Consider the following 18,227-nt stretch of genomic DNA (forward strand, 5'->3'; position numbering starts at 1 on the left):
TTGTGTAAATAGCACAAATAAATAAAAATAAACGAACATACAAATTAAACAATTTCAAACAGGGCCGGCTGGTACAACCTTCACCGGGTCCCCGCTGACCGCTGCTACGGCCCTGCTCATGCCTGTGTCTCACATACTCCGTCTGCAGTGCGTGTGCAGTCCCTGTGCGTTATGTATGTGGTGCAGCACGGACTCGACGTGCTTTCACACAGGACACGTTTGCAGTTCGCTACTCGGTACGTAACCGATCGCTGCACTGCTGCAGACGCAACGCTCCTGGAACGCAACTGGAATCGGTTAATATGGGTGCGTAAAAACATATGCAAGGCATATATATATATATTACTGAGAAGATGTGCAAATAAACGCTGGAAATGAACTTGGATTTGCGCATCTTCTCAGCTAACAATGGCTCTGTGTAGTAACAGCTGCTCTATGTGAAATCAAGCACCTGAGGGAAAACGATCGGCCAATCATGATCGGAGCACCCCTAGTTATTACATCATAACCCTTTTATCATAGTGTATGATTTGTTAACTAATAAGTTTTGATATTTGCTTCTCATAACCCAGACATTCCATTTCTGTACTGCTACAATACACAACAACCCACGTAAAAACAATTCAAAAACAAAATAACCTTTTCAGATTGACATTCCGTCTGGATAAAACTGAATGCACTTTGAGCGCCACTAATTGGAATTTCACTTTGATAATGTAATGAAACATGCAAAAGAAATTTAATATTTTGCAGAAGTATCCACCCGGTTGTTTTCCAGTGAGCCTTGGTTGAAAGTTTACTTGCCATTTTGACACCATGTCAGCAAGGAGGTTCTCTATCTGTGGGATGACCTACACAGGGTCCCTTCTTTCAGGCATCTATAACAATTCCCAAATCTCACAGCCTGTTGAATCATGTGAAACCAAGGGGAAAAAGGGAGGGTGGAAAGTTCACAGTTGGATGCATTATTCTCTCAGGTGATTACACTGAAATGCCTAGTGGGTTGTGAGTGAGAAATAAACACTGGGGCACTTTTATTTTGTTTGAGCAAGACAGAGATTGATTCCTTTCCTCACGCCATCTCCTTTGCATCTTGCTCAGGAACTCAAAACATTACGTTGCGGCATGGTGATAGTGTCTTTAACACTTGACTCGTCCTGGCATGTCCCGCACTGTTTTCTGAGAGCTATAGCCCCCTAAGTGATTTGACCTTCCTTTTTTTGGGGGGGGGGGGGTGAGTGTGTGTGTATATATATATATATACATACACACACACACACACACACACAGTTGGGCTCGAAAGTTTGGGCACCCCTTGCAGAATCTGTGAAAGTAATTTTCAAAAAATAAGAGAGATCATACTAAATGCATATTATTTTTTATTTAGTACTGTCCTCAGTAATATATTGTACATAAAAGATATTAACATTTAGTCCACAAGACAAAAAAACTGCTGAAATTATTAAAATAACCCCCTCAAAAGTTTGGGAGCCCTTTGGTCTTAGTACTGTGTGTGGTCACCTGATGATCCTCGACTGTCTTTCTGTTTTGTGATGGTTGTGCATGAGTCCCTTGTTTGTTCTGAACAGTTAAACTGAGCAGCGTTCTTCAGAAAAATCTTTAAGGTCCTGCAGATTCTTCAGTTTTCCAGCATCTTTGCATATTTGAACCCTTTCCAGCAGTGACTTTATGATTTTGAGATGCATCTTTTCAGACTGAGGACATTTGAGGGACTCAAACACAACTATTTAAAAAGATTCAAACATTCACTGATGCTCCAGAAGGAAACAAGATGCATTAAGAGCTGGGGGGTGAAAACTTTTGTAATTTGAAGATCAAGGTAAATTGTACTTAATCTGTGTACCGGGAAACATACAAGTATCTTCTGTTGCTTACGAAGGTCAGAACTAAATAGAAAAAATATATATTTCAACAAAATAAGACAAATTTGGCCATCTTCATCGTGTTTTAATAGATAGTTAAATAGTTAAACTAAGTATGACGTATTTTAATAGTGATGCTGGTTTTCACAAGTACCTCTAACTAGGGCTGTGCGATATGGACAAAAAAACCCTATAACGATTTATTGATCAATTTTGCGATTTCGATTTTATTCACGATTTTGACACGCACAGACATGCTTTTCATGTCATAAATGCATTCAGTATAAATTTGAAACATATTTAGAATGCAGTGCACCATAAGTGGAGCGTCTGTTCTGTTCTCGTGCTCCACTTAGGTGCGCTGCATTCTGATTGGTTTGGATAGCATACTGCGGGGAGGTCGGGCTGAGGAAAATCATGCTTTAAAGCGATTTAGAAATTGCGCACACTCAAATCGTGATTTTATTACGATTTTGATTAATCGCAAATCCCTACCTCTAATTGTTGTAGTTTATTCAAAAATATGTAAAAAACTGAGTGTATATATCCACCTTTATTAACTGTCCCATTCTTCATCCCAACAGCTTCAGACCTCCAGGTTTGTTTGTCAAAGAATCTAACGTGCTGCACCAAGAAGATGGAGGAGCGTTACCAGATGGCGGCACGACGGGACATCCAGAACCTTCTCCAGATGTCCAGCTCTAGTCTGAAGTTCCTCATCTCACGCAATGTGGCTGCTTTTCAAGGTTAGTTCATTGGTTTTGGAGACAAAATTTTGAAAGATCAACAGTTTATCCAAAACCTTAGTCACTTTTTACCTGGCTGTTTGTGGTGATCTTGTTTGCTATGATATCATTTACATGGTACAGTAAAGCAATGGTAGTGTATACTTTCCCTGAGACCCACTGCTGTCTTATCGGTACATTTCAGATCGACCAGTGTTTATTTAAGGTTTGTGAATAAAAGGCTTCCTTGAGTTGTACACCAAGATGCTTGTTTTGAGGCCTTAATGAAACCCTTCATAGATTTATAATATGAGGATTATGAGAAACCAAACAAAATGACAAACCTGGATAACCTGCAATCTCCCGTAAGTGCTGATGCAAGAAGATGCACTGCTCCTGACAAAAACCTCTCTGTTGTCTATAAAGCGAATTCTCAGCAGAGGCTCAGTTTCTGGTTTCACAAAGGTGGTGAGTCAGTGTGTTGCGGCTCATGATGGGCCAGTTTACTGGGAGTGTGTTGAGTTCTTGGATTGCTGCAAATGTTGAGAGTGAAGATTAACTGGTCCCACTTTATATTAGGTGGCCTTAACTACTATGTACTTACATAAAAAATAAGTACAATGTACTTATTGTGTTCACATTGTATTGTAAAACACTTTTGCTGCTATTGAGGTGGGATAGGGGTAAGGTTAGGGAGAGGGTTGGAGGTATGGGTAAGTTTAAGGGTGGGTTAAGGTGTAAAGTATGGGTCAACAGTGTAATTATAAATGTAATTACATAAATTAAATACAGATGTAATTACATGTATTTTTTTTTAATATAAGGACAATGTAAAAACATGTATGTACACAATAAGTACATTGTACTAAATTATTAATTAAAATGTAAGTACATAGTAGTTAAGGCCACTTAATATAAAGTGGGTCCGATTAACAGTCTCCATTACATTAGAAGTGAAGTGTCATTTTTTCGCGCATGCACGCCAAACAGATGGAGTGCAATAACTGGGTCATATGTAGAATTCTAACCAACAAGTGTGTTTAATGATAGCAGATAGCAATAATGGGGTAATCAAAAATAAAATGCAATTAATCTGTGCTCTTGTGTTTATTTACTTTTATTTTTTGTTTAGTGAATTAAACTTCTACTTGAATTGAATTTTACTTCTAACAGAGTAAAAAAAAAAAAAAAAAAAAAAAAAAAATATATATATATATATATCTATCTATCTATATCTATTTATATCTATACATCTATATATATATACATCTATATATATATATATATATATATATTTTTAATTATTATTTTTAAATATGAGTTTTTTGGCTATATCACCTAGCCTATTAGTAGTAGCAGCATTATCTCTCTCTCTTTGCACCATTTAAATCAGACAAAAAAGAGATTATTGTCTGCTTTCATTATCAGCCAAATCCGACCAAAGCTGAATATTTGCATATATCAAAATGATTACTGGTAGACCTTGCAACCCTTTCTCTCACTGAATGTATACAGCTGTGAGAAACCCCTTGTTTTCTGTTCTAAGAAAACAATGTTTAGTTTCAGTACACAGTACAATTTATGGCACCACAAAGATTCTCATTTGCATGGTACCTGCATTTCTGAGTCGTGACTGACAGTTCAAACGCAGGTGTAGACATGCTTCTGTTTACTGCCTACATTGGTAGACAACATCAGTGTGAGAGTTTTCCTCAAATTTGAGACTATATCATTAAACCAAACCTCTTGCGTTATTTCTCTTGTGGTTTGGGGGACTTTTTAATCTCAATTTGAGACCTGTTACATCACATCATTTGATCATTTGGAAGAATGTTATTCAGGTGGCAGTTACCATAGTACTTAAAAACATTTTGCACATTTTGTTGGCCGTAGACTCGGGGAGAGCCCTGATCTAGTGTCTAATCACAAGACTCATTTTATGAGATTAAGCCCATATTACAGGGCCCAGTCCCAGCCTCCTGCTGTCTAACTAGCTATTACCTCTTGCCTAAGATACTGAATGCTGTTGTCTTGCAACAGATAGGAAAACAAGGAATGAAACACAGCTGTACACATACTATGAGAAATAATGGATGGTTTATATATATAAAAGTTCTGGGCAATGATTCAAATTATTAATCATGATTAATCGCACTATTGTCTGCAATTAATTGCAATTAATATATCTATGTATCTATTGCAATTTATCTATCCATCTATTTAAATATACAATCTAAAACAAAAACAGTAAGTGTAAATAAATACACAGACATTTAACAGTTAAGTTTCAAATGTTTTATATGTATTTATACAAACATATGAACATGAGGCAGTCGGCAAGCTCTGACCTGTTAACATGGGAGCCGAATTAAAAACGGACTCGCCACGCAGCTGAGACGCTTGCGCCACGCATCCGAGATGCTTGTGCCATTCATCCAATAGAGCATCACAGTCCCGCCCACAGCCCGAGAGAGCTCTGGTGCCGGAAGTAAATTTCCCATTCATTTCTCCCATTGACTTCCGGAAAAAAACGTATCTAAAGAGTTTTAGAGCATGTGTGAGGATAACCAGCTACGGCTGAACTCATAAGCATATAACATATCATTTCGAGTGAAAAAATTAAGAGAAAATCCAAAAAAAGTCAAAGGTACAAGACTGTGTACATATTTTCATTTTGAGCGCAGGAACTACTCATCCCATAAACCACCGCGCCCCATTGAATTCGACTGAAGCCACAACCACGAAAGAGCCTTTTGAGCTACTTCCAAATCTGATGACGGCCGCTCGCGCGAACTTTTTCCTCCAGTGAATTTTATTTTATATAGTGAATGTGCAGTAATAGCAGTTCTTTCAGTATTAATCGTGTAAATAAATAGTGTTTTATATAGGTATTGTGTATTGATTTTTATATTTATCATCGTGTATTTTATATATTGTGTGCATGTGTGAAAGCGGTTAACGATAACGTCAGCAACATGGTGCAGTGCTTTGTACCTGACTGCAATCGTCGCTCAGTCGTCAAAACGTCATTGCTATTAGATGTTCAGTAAATGCACAAAAAGGTATGCCTAGGCTAAATATTGTTTTGACAGTGGCATTATAAAATGCTAGATCATACCTGTCAAGTTTTGGATTTGAAAATAAGGGAAATTTTCCAGCGCCCATTGCGAGCAGTCCCACCACCCCAACAAAGCTCCAGTATCCCTTACATTTTAAGACAGGTGTTATAGCCCAAATTAAAACACAAAAGGGTATATATGAAGAGCATTTATTTAAAGGCTTATTTGCATATTTTCTGTTAATTTAACATTGATGTCTTTACATTTACATTTTATTTTAATTCCACACATTCTTTTCATTTCATATTGCTTTTCTTTAACAGTTTTTCTTTTCATTTCACATAACTTTTCTTTTACTCTTTTAGTGAGTTGTTGTACAAATTTGCTGCAGACTTTGCATTCTTTAAAAAAAGTAAATTCGCTGTCCCATTTATCACGGTATTTACACATGGGTTTTGGTTTTTTGGCAGGTGTGCCTTCACTCTCTATTGTAGCATCCATCATCCGTCTCTGTTTTTTCTTTTGTTGTTGTTGTTTTTCCCACGTTATAACTCATGTCATCTGACCTCACACACCCCTCGCGACAGGCTACTACAGGTGGGAGTAATCGCGAGACTAGTGACAGAGCTCAGATTGGGAATGTTTTTATTATTATTATTTTATTAATAACGCAGGTAAAAAAAAAAAAAAAAAATACGGGAGATTTACGGGAAAATACTAATACGGGAGGACGGCGGGAAAGAAGGGTAAAATTTGTGACTTTCCCGGCCAAAACGGGATACTTGACAGGTATGTGCTAGATATGACTCATACCATATGAAGGCTACAGTGGCCTAGCTAAGTTACCAACCTCCCTGCAAAACTCTAATGGCAGCAAAGGAGAAAAACGCAACACAGGTTTTTATTTTATTTTATTAAAAATGATCTTCAGTCTTCACGGACCTTCACGGGGTTTAACCAGACGGTTATACGAGCTCCACCAATCAGATGCATCACTGTGGGATTGTTCAGGATTTTGGGTAATGAAGTACTTAGCCAAGACATTGCGAATAAAAGGCATTTATATCAAAACAAGGTTAGTGCCCCATGATCCTTTTGCATTTATATGAGCATATACTATCGCTTAGTACAGCCGTAGCTGGTTTTAAGTCTCCCATGTTTGGTTATGTTTTTATGGCTTATATCCCAAATGTCACGCGCACTGTACCGAAAGCCCTGTACCGAAACGCTCCGGTACGAACACACGTACTGTTACACCCCTAATAAATATATATATATATATTTTTTGGATATTTGTAGTAAAATTAATTTTCATAATGTCACTAAAACATATTTCTTCTTTCAGTGTGATTTTGACGTGAATACAGTTATATATATATATATATATATATATATATATATATATATATATATATATATATATATATATATATTGGTAGTGATTTTTTTTGTACTTTGATGTTTGCTTTCTTTTGAATTATTGGCTAAAAGTCACAGAGCTTTGGATGGTGGTTTATTCCTACCCGGTAAGATTAATAGTTGTGGTTGTCATGGAATGATGGCAAAACTCTCTCAGGGTGAAAGAATGAGTCGACCGGCGTCTTCCACAGTGGGCAGCAGCATATTTGCACATTTGACGCAAAGACCCTTTACGGCCCTAGGTTAAAGACAAACACACTCCCGAGGAGTCATGGCCTCTCAGTTGACTGAACGTTACCTGTTGAAAAGGCAGCTGTTATTTCATCTTTTAATTTCGCCTTATTTTTATATTATTTTTATTTTTATTTATTTTTTGCTTTCTCAACATTACCAGATGACATCAAAGTGAGCTCTGCTTCAGTGGAGAGCTGATATCGTGAAATGCCCATGCAGTTGATGCCAAAAACAGCAATCTATTGAGAGACGGATGCTTGAATAAGAGGGCAAGATGTTTTCCTTAAAGGTCCCATGACATGGATCATTTCCTTATCTTTAAATGCTTTTTAATGTGTTCTCTTAGGTGTACTTATATTGTTAGTATGATTTTTACATTTAAAATTAGAAATAAAAAGCATTTTTAGATCCTGATATTAGCCCTCTGGCTTGAATGCTCTGTCTGCTGTGAGACTCTGAGTAAACCACAACTGTTGTGATTGGCTGACATCGTTGCATTCGAAATGCGTTCATGTGGAACCCCTCTCAAATATAACGTTATATATATATATATATATATATATATATATATATATATATATATATATATATATATATATATATATATATATATATATATATATATATATATATATATATATTTTACTATTACAGCTGTCGAGATTAACGAATCGTGGAAGTGTGGATTATATAAAAAAATGTTCGATCTTTTCCCATCACATGAAAGGCTGCAGTGATGAGCATTGAGTAGACAGAGTCTGTTTATCGCGTGGATGCAGTGATCTCGTCATTATTGCAACTAGAGATCGACCGATATGGGTTTTTCTATAGCCGATGCCGATGCCGATGTTTAGAGGTCAGGGTCAGCCGATGGCCGATATGTGCTGCCGATTTTTAGGGCCGATATCTTGGAGTTTTCCCCTTGATTTGCATGCTAAAATGTCACACTAATAATAAGTGGATGCATAACACATTTTTTCTAAACCTATCATAATTTATTGAGTACTGACTTGAACCATCTCTTCATTCATCTTAATTTAGTGCACTAAAATTAATAAACTGACCAAGTATTAAATATATAAAACAGGTCATATATATATATATATATATATATATATATATATATATATATATATATATATATATATATATATATATATATATGTCAATCATTTACATAAATGTTTTAGAGCATTTACATTTATCAAATAGAATTTTTCAAGTTTGTTGGAACATAAATGTAAACTTAAATATACATTTAAATAAATACAATTTTAGAAATAAAAATCAATTAAACTGAAAAAAAAAAAAAAAAAAAAATATATATATATATATATATATATATATATATATATATATATATATATATATATATATATATATATATATATATAAATAAATAAATAAATAAATAACAGTAGTGCTGCAACAGACACTAGCAACCAGCAACATTTGTGTTTGGTATAAATGACACAGAACACCTAAAGTGCATTCTAATTTCGAACTTACATCGCAGTCTGTTCATTATTAAAATAGAGTCAACCAAACATTTAAAAAGTTACACTGGTCAGTTTAAAAACACCGTATACCGGTCCTCTCTGCTGTTATGCAAAGGACGTTTTTGCTCTTGTGAAGAAGATGATTTTTCCGTCTAGTTTACATTAAAAAAAATATTATAGTTTAACATTCAGATACATTGCGAATATGGAAACATTTGGATATGTGCAGAACGAGACGTGAGCAATAACCTCCAAATACATCTAGTCAAACCATGACTAGACATTTCTCTATTATTTCCCGGCCTGTTTTTGTTAGTTGGAGGGAGTTTTTCTTTTGGACTTTTTGAATAAATTCTCACACTATACCTGCATCTGTGTCCAGTTGTGTTCCTGACAGAACGATCTGGCCAAGATGGACACAGCAGGCGCAGATCCTGTCAGAACCGCAGTCACCCAGCAGGGTGTTCTTTTGGGCCAGCACGAAGCCAGATTGACGAACACCACAAGGGAGGTGGAGTTCTTAGCCAACCAAGTGACTGAGCTGACCACCCGCATCCAAGAGCTGCAACGAGAGGCTGCAAAGGGTGGTGCAGCTCACCATCTTCCTCGCCATGAGCTTGAGCCCTGATGCAATAACCCACCACCCTACGATGGAGACCCCAATTCCTGCCGGGCCTTCTTGTCCCAGTGTTCGGTGGTGTTTGCCTTGCAGCCACGCACATACGCTCTTGAGATGTCCAAAGTGGCTTATGTATTGACTCTTCTAACTGGTAAAGCTAGAGACTGGGGTACTTCCATCTGGGAGACTCAAGCCCCTTGTTGCGCCTCTTTTAAGGATTTCCGCCAGGAGATGGAGAGGCTATTTGACCGTTCTGCCAGAGGTCATGAAGCGGCTGACCAGCTAGCACGGCTCCGTCAGGCGGGTCGCTCAGTAACGGACTACGCTATTCATTTCAAGACTCTGGCAGCGACCTGCGATTGGAATGAGGGGGCCTGTCGAGCTATGTTCCGTGCAGGGCTAGATGATGACATCCATGATGAGCTGGCCACTCAGGACTTGCCACGGGACTTTGACGATCTCGTTAATATGGCGTTGCGGATCGAGGGTCGCCTTCGCCGCCGCCGTCAGCGCCTGGCAGTTCGTCCACCCTGGAGGACCGAGGAGTCGTCACCTGTTTCCCCCACAGAAACCACTGAGCCGGAGCCTATGCAGGTGGGGCGCCTTCGGCTCACTCCGCAACAGAAGCAGCAAAGACTCACCCAAGGGCTATGTCTGTATTGTGGCAAGTCCGGTCACTTCGCAGCAGGCTGTCCGTTAAAAGCCAAGGCTCACCAGTAAAGAGGGGGATCCTGGTGAGCGCTACCCCTTTATTGCATCCCCTCTCCTCTCGCACTCTCCTTCCTGTCTCAATTCAGTTTGGTGATATCTCTAATTCCTGTGCAGCACTGGTTGACTCGGGAGCTGAGGGCAACTTTATGGACCTCTCTCTAGCCACCCGTTGGGGGATTCCTGTCATTCCTCTTCCTGAACCTATTCCTGCCCGTTCATTGAATGGCACTTTGATCACCACTGTCTCCTATGCTACCCCTCCTGTCAATCTAATAGTCTCGGGCAATCACCGTGAGGTAACCACGCTGTACCTTCTTGAATCCCCGAGTGCTCCCATTGTCCTGGGGCACCCGTGGTTGGTGCAACATGGCCCTCACGTGGATTGGTCGAGCAACTCTGTCTTGTCTTGGAGTAAGTTTTGTCATGCGTCTTGTTTGGGTGCTGCCTCTTTTCCTGTGTCTGTGTGTCCTGTCTTACAGGTGGAGGCTGCTGATTTGAAGGGGGTCCCGGTGGAGTACCACGACCTGTGCCAGGTGTTTTGTAAGTCCCGGGCCACCTCGTTACCTCCACATCGTCCTTATGACTGTGCCATTGAGCTCCTCGCAGGCACTTCTCCGCCCAAGGGTCACTTGTTTTCCCTTTCAGGCCCTGAAAGAGAGGCCATGGACAAATACATTAATGAATCCCTCAAAGCCGGTCTCATCCGACCCTCTTCATCTCCTGCAGGTGCTGGCTTCTTCTTTGTCAAGAAGAAGGATGGCTCCTTGTGTCCTTGTATAGATTACCGAGGCCTGAATGACATCACTATTAAGAACAGGAACCCCTTGCCTCTTATGTCGTCTGCCTTTGAGCTATTGGAGGGAGCCAAGGTCTTCACCAAGCTGGACCTTCGAAATGCCTACCACCTGATTCGTATACGTGAGGGGGATGAGTGGAAGACAGCTTTCAACACGCCCACGGGACACTTTGAGTACCGGGTCTTAACATTTGGTCTGACCAACGCCCCAGCTGTCTTCCAGGCCCTGGTTAACGACGTGTTGAGAGACATGGTGAATCAATTCGTCTTCGTGTATCTTGATGATATCTTGATATTTTCCCCATCTCTGCAGGTACACACTCAGCATGTTCGCCAGGTGTTACAACGGCTGCTGGAGAACCAGCTCTATGTTAAGGTGGAGAAGTGCGTTTTCCATGCCCAGTCGGTTCCGTTCCTGGGGTTCGTTGTTTCTGCGGGGGAGATCAAAGCCGACCCCTGTAAGGTAAGGGCCGTTGCCGAGTGGCCAGCTCCTGACTCTCGTAAAGCTCTGCAGCGGTTCCTGGGGTTTGCCAACTTCTATCGGCGGTTCATCCGGAACTTTGGTCAGATTGCTGCACCTTTAATGGCACTCACCTCTCCCAAGGTACCGTTCAAGTGGAATACTGGGGCACAGGAGGCCTTTGATAAATTAAAGTCCCGTTTTATCTCTGTTCCTGTCTTGTCTATTCCAGACCCTGAACGTCAATTCATTGTTGAGGTGGATGCCTCAGATGTCGGTGTGGGCGCGGTCCTATCTCAGCGGTCACACGAGGATGGTAAGGTGCATCCCTGTGCCTTCTTCTCCCACCGCCTGAGTCCCCCAGAACGGAATTACGACATAGGTAATCGGGAGTTATTGGCAGTCAGGCTGGCTTTGGGGGAGTGGCGTCACTGGTTGGAGGGCGCAGCTCAGCCCTTCCTGGTCTGGACGGATCATAAGAACCTCGAGTACATCCGTTCGGCCAGGAGGCTGAGGCCCTCTTCTTTGGTCGGTTCAATTTCACCCTGTCATACAGGCCCGGGTCCAAGAATATCAAGCCCGATGCACTCTCTCGTCTTTTCGAGGCTCCTGGGGGAGGGAGTCTGCAGACACCATCTTGCCCAAGGGGGTGGTGGTGGCATCCCTCTCTTGGGACATCGAGAGACGAGTAGAGGAGGCTCTACTTAAGGGTCCTGTGCCGAAGGGGGGTCCAGCGAGTAATCTGTTTGTTCCCACCAAGTTGCGCTCTGAAGTGATCCAGTGGGGTCACTCGTCCAGGCTAGTCTGTCATCCAGGAGTCCGGAGGTCGCTGGCTGCCATCCGTCAGCGATTTTGGTGGCCATCCATGGCCAAGGATGTCAGGCAGTTTGTGGCTGCCTGCTCTGTGTGGGCTCAGAACAAGACTTCCAAAGCGCCTCCCGTTGGTCTGCTCCACCCGTTGCCCCCAGAATCCATGGGTAACACCGTCATTCTTACGGTGGTGGACCGTTTCTCTAAGGCGGCCCATTTCATTCCCCTTCCCAAGCTCCCCTCAGCCAAAGAGACTGCTCAGGTGATGGTTGATCACGTATTCCGGATTCATGGTCTTCCGGTCGATGTGGTCTCTGATAGGGGTCCCCAGTTTGTCTCTCGGTTTTGGAGGGAGTTCTGTCGGCAGATCGGGGCCTCTACGAGTCTGTCATCAGGTTTCCATCCCCAGACCAACGGGCAGTCCGAGCGGGCAAACCAGGATTTGGAACGCACTCTTCGCTGCCTGGCATCCCACAATCCCAGCTCCTGGTGTCAACAGCTGTCCTGGGTAGAATACGCCCATAACTCCCTTCCGGCTTCTGCCACAGGTATGTCCCCATTCCAGTGTTCTGTTGGTTATCAACCTCCCTTGTTTTCCACACAGGAACCCGAAGCTGCGGTCCCGTCTGCTTTGGCTTTTGTCCGACGGTGTCGACGCACCTGGAAGAAAGCTAAGGCGGCCTTGGCCCAGGCTAGTAGGCAGACCAAAGCAGCGGCCGATCGTCACCGGACTCCTGCTCCCCGCTATGTGTGTGGTCAAAGGGTATGGCTTTCCACCAAGGACCTGCCTCTCAGGGTAGCCTCATGCAAGTTGGCACCCAGGTTCATTGGCCCATACCGGATCACCAAGGTCCTGAGTCCGGCGGCGGTGCAGCTCAAGCTCCCTACCACGCTTGGTCGGGTACACCGTTTTCCATGTTTCCAGGGTTAAACCTGTGTTCCATTCCCATCTTGTTCCATCTGCCCCAACCCCCCCCCCCTCCCCCCCGTCTAGTGGATGGCTCCCCGGTCTATACGGTGAGGAAGTTGCTAGATGTACGACGTAGGGGTCGGGGCTTTCAATACCTTGTGGACTGGGAGGGCTATGGCCCAGAGGAGAGGAGCTGGGTCCCGGCCCGGTACATCTTGGATCGGACACTGGTCGAGGACTTCTACCGGCGACGAGGTGAGCCCCTTCCTGCGGCGCCTGGTGGCCTCCGTCAGAGGGGGGGTACTGTCATGTCAGCTGTCTGATCACCCTGTTCTTCGGTGTGTGTTTTTGTTTATGTCGTCATTTCATGCGCACATGGTGTTTTGTTTTGGTTTTGATCGTTCGTCTTGCACCTATCTGTGGCGTTCCTCCCTCCCCCTCATTACTACAGTTTCCGCTTCTAATTGTTTGAATCCACTCACCTGCATTCAATGTCTGTTCATCTCTTCCTCTATTTATTCCCGTCTGTCGCGCCAATCGGTGCCAGATCGTCGTTCGACTACAGCCCATGTGTAGCCATTCTGTCTAGTCCTGCTCTGTCGTGCCATTGTCTGCTGCTACTGGTTTTGTTTTGTTTTTCTATTTTTTCCCCTACCTCATTTCCTAGACCGGACACCTGCATTCCTCAGAAGTGTTTTTGGTTTGCTCCGTGACGGGCTCTCTCGTGTTCTCCTCCCTCCTCCACTTCCTACGCGGCCGCGCCGTCGGGCGCCCCCTGCCGGGTGTTTACGAAAGGACATTCAAGTCTCTTATTTTCCTGTTGGACATTTCTCCATTATTTCCCGGCCTGTTTTTGTTAGTTGGAGGGAGTTTTTCTTTTGGACTTTTTGAATAAATTCTCACACTATACCTGCATCTGTGTCCAGTTGTGTTCCTGACACACACTGGAGAGTACGAGCTGAAAATGACTAATGTACCCATTTGTTATACACAAGTCCTTTAGTTATGCAGTTTTATTTGATACAGATGGATGCAACTACCCAAAAGACAGTTTTATTGCTCATATGTTGGTCTTTTGCATCAAGGCTAAATAGATCTTGCGACTGTGCTTAATTAGTGCTGTAAGGTATCACTAACTATTTTTTATCCTTACTTGGAAGTCATAAATCCAATTTTTGTGCAGTTTTACAAGTAATGAACCACATTCTTGAATGGTACTTTAAAATCTTTAATAATGTATACATTATTATAATGTTCAGATTCATGCAATGATTTTTTTATTTTATTTTTTTTGTATATATGTTTTTTTGTTTTGTTTTAAAGATGTAAAGGAAAAAAAAATCAGCAAATGTAATTAAAAATAAAAAATATAAAAAGTTAAAACTTTTTTTTATTTTGTTATAATTTATTTATTGACTTATTGGTTGCACTTTATTTTACAGTACGTGTACTAAGATGTACTTATAGTGTACTTACAGTGTATTTATCTAAGAAAGTTCTGTAATACGAGGTAACTACATGGGGTAAAGTTAGGTTTAGGGGTAGGTTCAGGGTTAGTACCTAGTTATTACATGGTTATTGTAATTTGTATAATAAGTACATAGTATGTACACAAGGAACAGGACTGTAAAATAAAGTGCTACCGACTTATTTATACAAACTTTTTAAGTATGTATGAATAATTCAGATTTATCTCATCATAATTTAAATTCAGGTTTTGAGGTGCTTTTAAACAAAACTGCTTAAAAAGAACTTGGCATCAAACTGAAAGGTAGAAAAAACATTATTTTTAAACTGTGCATCTGTGGTGCTCGGACAACAGGATGAAAGATGCAAAGCCTGTCAATTTATTCAGCTGTCACAGGCCGATTTGAGCCCATAAAACACGTTATATGCACGACTTGTATTTCCCAATGTCTCCTGGTTAACTTGCATTGCGGTCCCTTAATTCCTCTTTGTGATTCAGGAAGTCATCTTGGCAGGATCTAAACGTCCCTCCGTGCCTTCCATGCTTATGTGGCCATAAACATTTTCTCTGTGGAAAGTGGAACTTGTTGACTGATCGTTCTCAGTAGCAGGAGGATAGAATGCCATGTGGGTGGCTGTGATGGGCTGAATTTAGATTGTGTATGTCACAGATTGACATTCCCTGGAGGATGTCAGAATCCCTTTATCTGACATTTAGAGTAACAAGTCATTTGACATGTTTGATTGAAAGATCTTGCTATGTTGCATCTTGTTATTCTCAGAAATAATGAACTGGGATACATTTCCTGTGAAACGTTTGGCATAATTAAGATTTTTTTTATCTTTTATTTTTTTATGGTTTTGAAGGTTTACTCTCACAAAGTCTGAATAAAACTACAGCAAAAAAATATTGTGAAACATTATTATATTTTAAAATAACAGTTTTAATTTTGACTATATATTAAAATGTAATTTATTACTGTGATTTAAAGCTGAATTTTCAGCTGCCATTAAGCCAGTCTTCGGTATCACATGATCCTAAAAGTCTAAAAATGATCAGTGATGAAAGTTTTTGCTACCTAATATTTTTGCGGAAACTGTGACACACTAGACATTTGAATTGTAATGCGAGTAAAATACACACAAATAAAAAATAAACACTTTTATTTAGTAAAAGGACACAATAAATCGATCAAAAGTGACAGTACTACACATACAATACTGTTCAAAAGACTTTTGTGACAAAATATTTAATTTTCAATTTAATGCTTCTCTTTTAAACATTCTATTCATCAAAAATCCTGAACAAAAAAAATTATAATAATAATAAAGAAACAATAACTGAGCAGCAAATCAACATATTAGAGTGATTTCTAAAGGATTATTTGACACTTAATACTAAAGTAATGACAGCTGATAATTCAGCTTTGCGTAAAAGGGAGACATTACACTTTAAAATATAAATATATTGAATAAATTCTATAATATATTTTAATCAAATAAATGCAGCCTTGATGAGCATAAGAGACTTCTTTCAAAAACATTACAAAATCTTGAATGTTCCAAATATTATTAGTGTGTACAACTAGATTTTTAGAAAACTGTTGTCAGGAGAAATGGGCAGGATTCAAATGCGAGTTTACACAAGGCTTTATTTAAAGCAGAGGAGGCAGAGCAGATGAGTCACGTTCACTGGATTACTCGTAGTGACTGGATGAATAGTCGAAGCATATGAATCAAAGCCGATGAGTAACGTTCCACAGTAATTCGTGTGACCGCTGAGACCGGAGTGATGGTTATTGGAGGAGAGGACCGGCGACGATCAGCTGCGGTCTTGGTTCGGCCAGAGGTTTGGATCAAAATCCTCCTGACTTTCTCCCAGGTGCGACGGCAGTGCTGGACGAAAGCCAGGGCGGATGGAACCGCTGCGTCGGGTTCCTGTGACGGGAACAGAGGTGGGTTATAACCAACAGAACACTCAAAAGGGGACATACCTGACGCGGCCACCGGGAGAGTGTTATGAGCGTATTCTGCCCAGGAGAGCTGCTGGCACCAGGAACTCGGATTGTTGGATGCTAGACAGCGGAGCATTCTTCCTAGATCCTGTTTGGCCCGCTCACACTGCCCATTGGTCTGGGGATGAAACCCTGAAGACAGACTTGCAGAGGCCCCAATCTGTCTACAAAATTCCCTCCAGAACCGAGAGACGAACTGGGGACCCCTATCAGAAACCACATCCACCGGAAACCCATGGAGACGGAAGACGAGGTCCACCACCAGTTGGGCGGTCTCCCGGGCGGAGGGCAGCTTGGGCAGGGGGATAAAATTAACCGCTTTAGAAAAGTGATCCACCACCGTGAGAACTACAGTGTTACCCCTTCGACGGAGGAAGCCCAGAGACGAAATCAAGGGCAATGTGTGACCAAGGGCGGGAAGGGATAGGGAGAGGGTTTAGCAGACCATCAGGAGGGCGATTGACAGGCTTACTTTGGGCACATGTGGGGCAGGCCAACACAAACTGTCTAACATCTGCGGCCATAGTAGGCCACCAGAAACGCTGTCGGATGGCAGACAACGTTCTCCGAATACCTGGATGGCAGACTAACTTGGATGAGTGACCCCACTCAAGGATCTCAGAGCGCAGCCGGCACCGGCACCAGCACCGGCAACCTGCTGGCCGGACACCCTCCCGGCACCTGCACCCCTCGACCGGCCTCCTCAACTCGCTGCTCGATACCCCATGAAAGAGCCCCGACCACCACCCCCTCAGGAAGGATGGCCTCGGCCGCAACCTCCCCCCCGTAGCACCGAACAGACGAGAGAGGGCATCGGGTTTGGTGTTCTTAGATCCCGGCCGGTTCGAGAGGGTGAGTTGAACCTGGCAAAGAAGAGCGCCCAACGGGCCTGGCGCGAGCTCAGCCTCTTGGCCGAACGGATGTATTCCAGGTTCTTGTGATCCGTCCAGACCAAGAAGGGCTGCACTGACCCCTCCAACCAGTGATGCCACTCACCCAAGGCCAATCGTACCGCCAACAGTTCTCTATTGCCGATGTCGTAGTTACGTTCTGCAGGGCTGAGATGACGAGAGAAGAATGCACAAGGGTGGAGCTTCCCATCGTGGAGGGAACGCTGAGATAGAACTGCGCCAACCCCGACGTCCGACGCATCAACCTCAACAATGAACTGGGCCTCAGGATCTGGAACCAACAGAATAGGTGCAGAGACAAAACAGGATTTTAAAATGTCAAAGGCTACCTGGACCTCCCGGTTCCATCTGAAGGACACCTTAGTGGAGGTTAAGGCTGTGAGCGGTGCAGCGATCTGACCAAAATTTCTGATGAATCGCCGGTAGAAGTTGGCAAAACCCAGGAATCGCTGCAGAGCCTTCTGGGAGTCAGGGACCGGCCACTGGGCACCAGCTTCAATCTTAGCGGGATCTGGCTTGATCCCCTCCGTAGAAATAATGTGGCCAAGGAACGTAACTGACTCAGCGTGGAATTCGCACTTCTCCGCCTTGACAAACAATTGATTCTCTAGTAACCGCTGGAGAACCCGTCTGACATGCTGGGTGTGTAATTGGAGAGAAGGGGAGAAAATCAAGATATCATCCAAATACACGAAGACAAATTGATTGA

General features: G+C 42.2%; 1 protein-coding gene across 1 annotated transcript in view; it reads left to right on the forward strand.

Annotated features, from left to right (window-relative positions):
- LOC127996972 (glypican-5-like) overlaps window positions 1-18,227 on the forward strand; it is a 235,815-nt gene that overhangs the window by 6,597 nt on the left and 210,991 nt on the right. The window contains exon 2 of the mRNA XM_052591992.1: window positions 2,468-2,629. Coding sequence (XP_052447952.1) covers window positions 2,468-2,629 — 162 coding nt within the window. The remainder of the gene's footprint in view (window positions 1-2,467; window positions 2,630-18,227) is intronic.

Source organism: Carassius gibelio, chromosome A1 (genome assembly GCF_023724105.1).
Source record: "Carassius gibelio isolate Cgi1373 ecotype wild population from Czech Republic chromosome A1, carGib1.2-hapl.c, whole genome shotgun sequence".
In the NCBI taxonomy this organism is placed as follows: Eukaryota; Metazoa; Chordata; class Actinopteri; order Cypriniformes; family Cyprinidae; genus Carassius; species Carassius gibelio.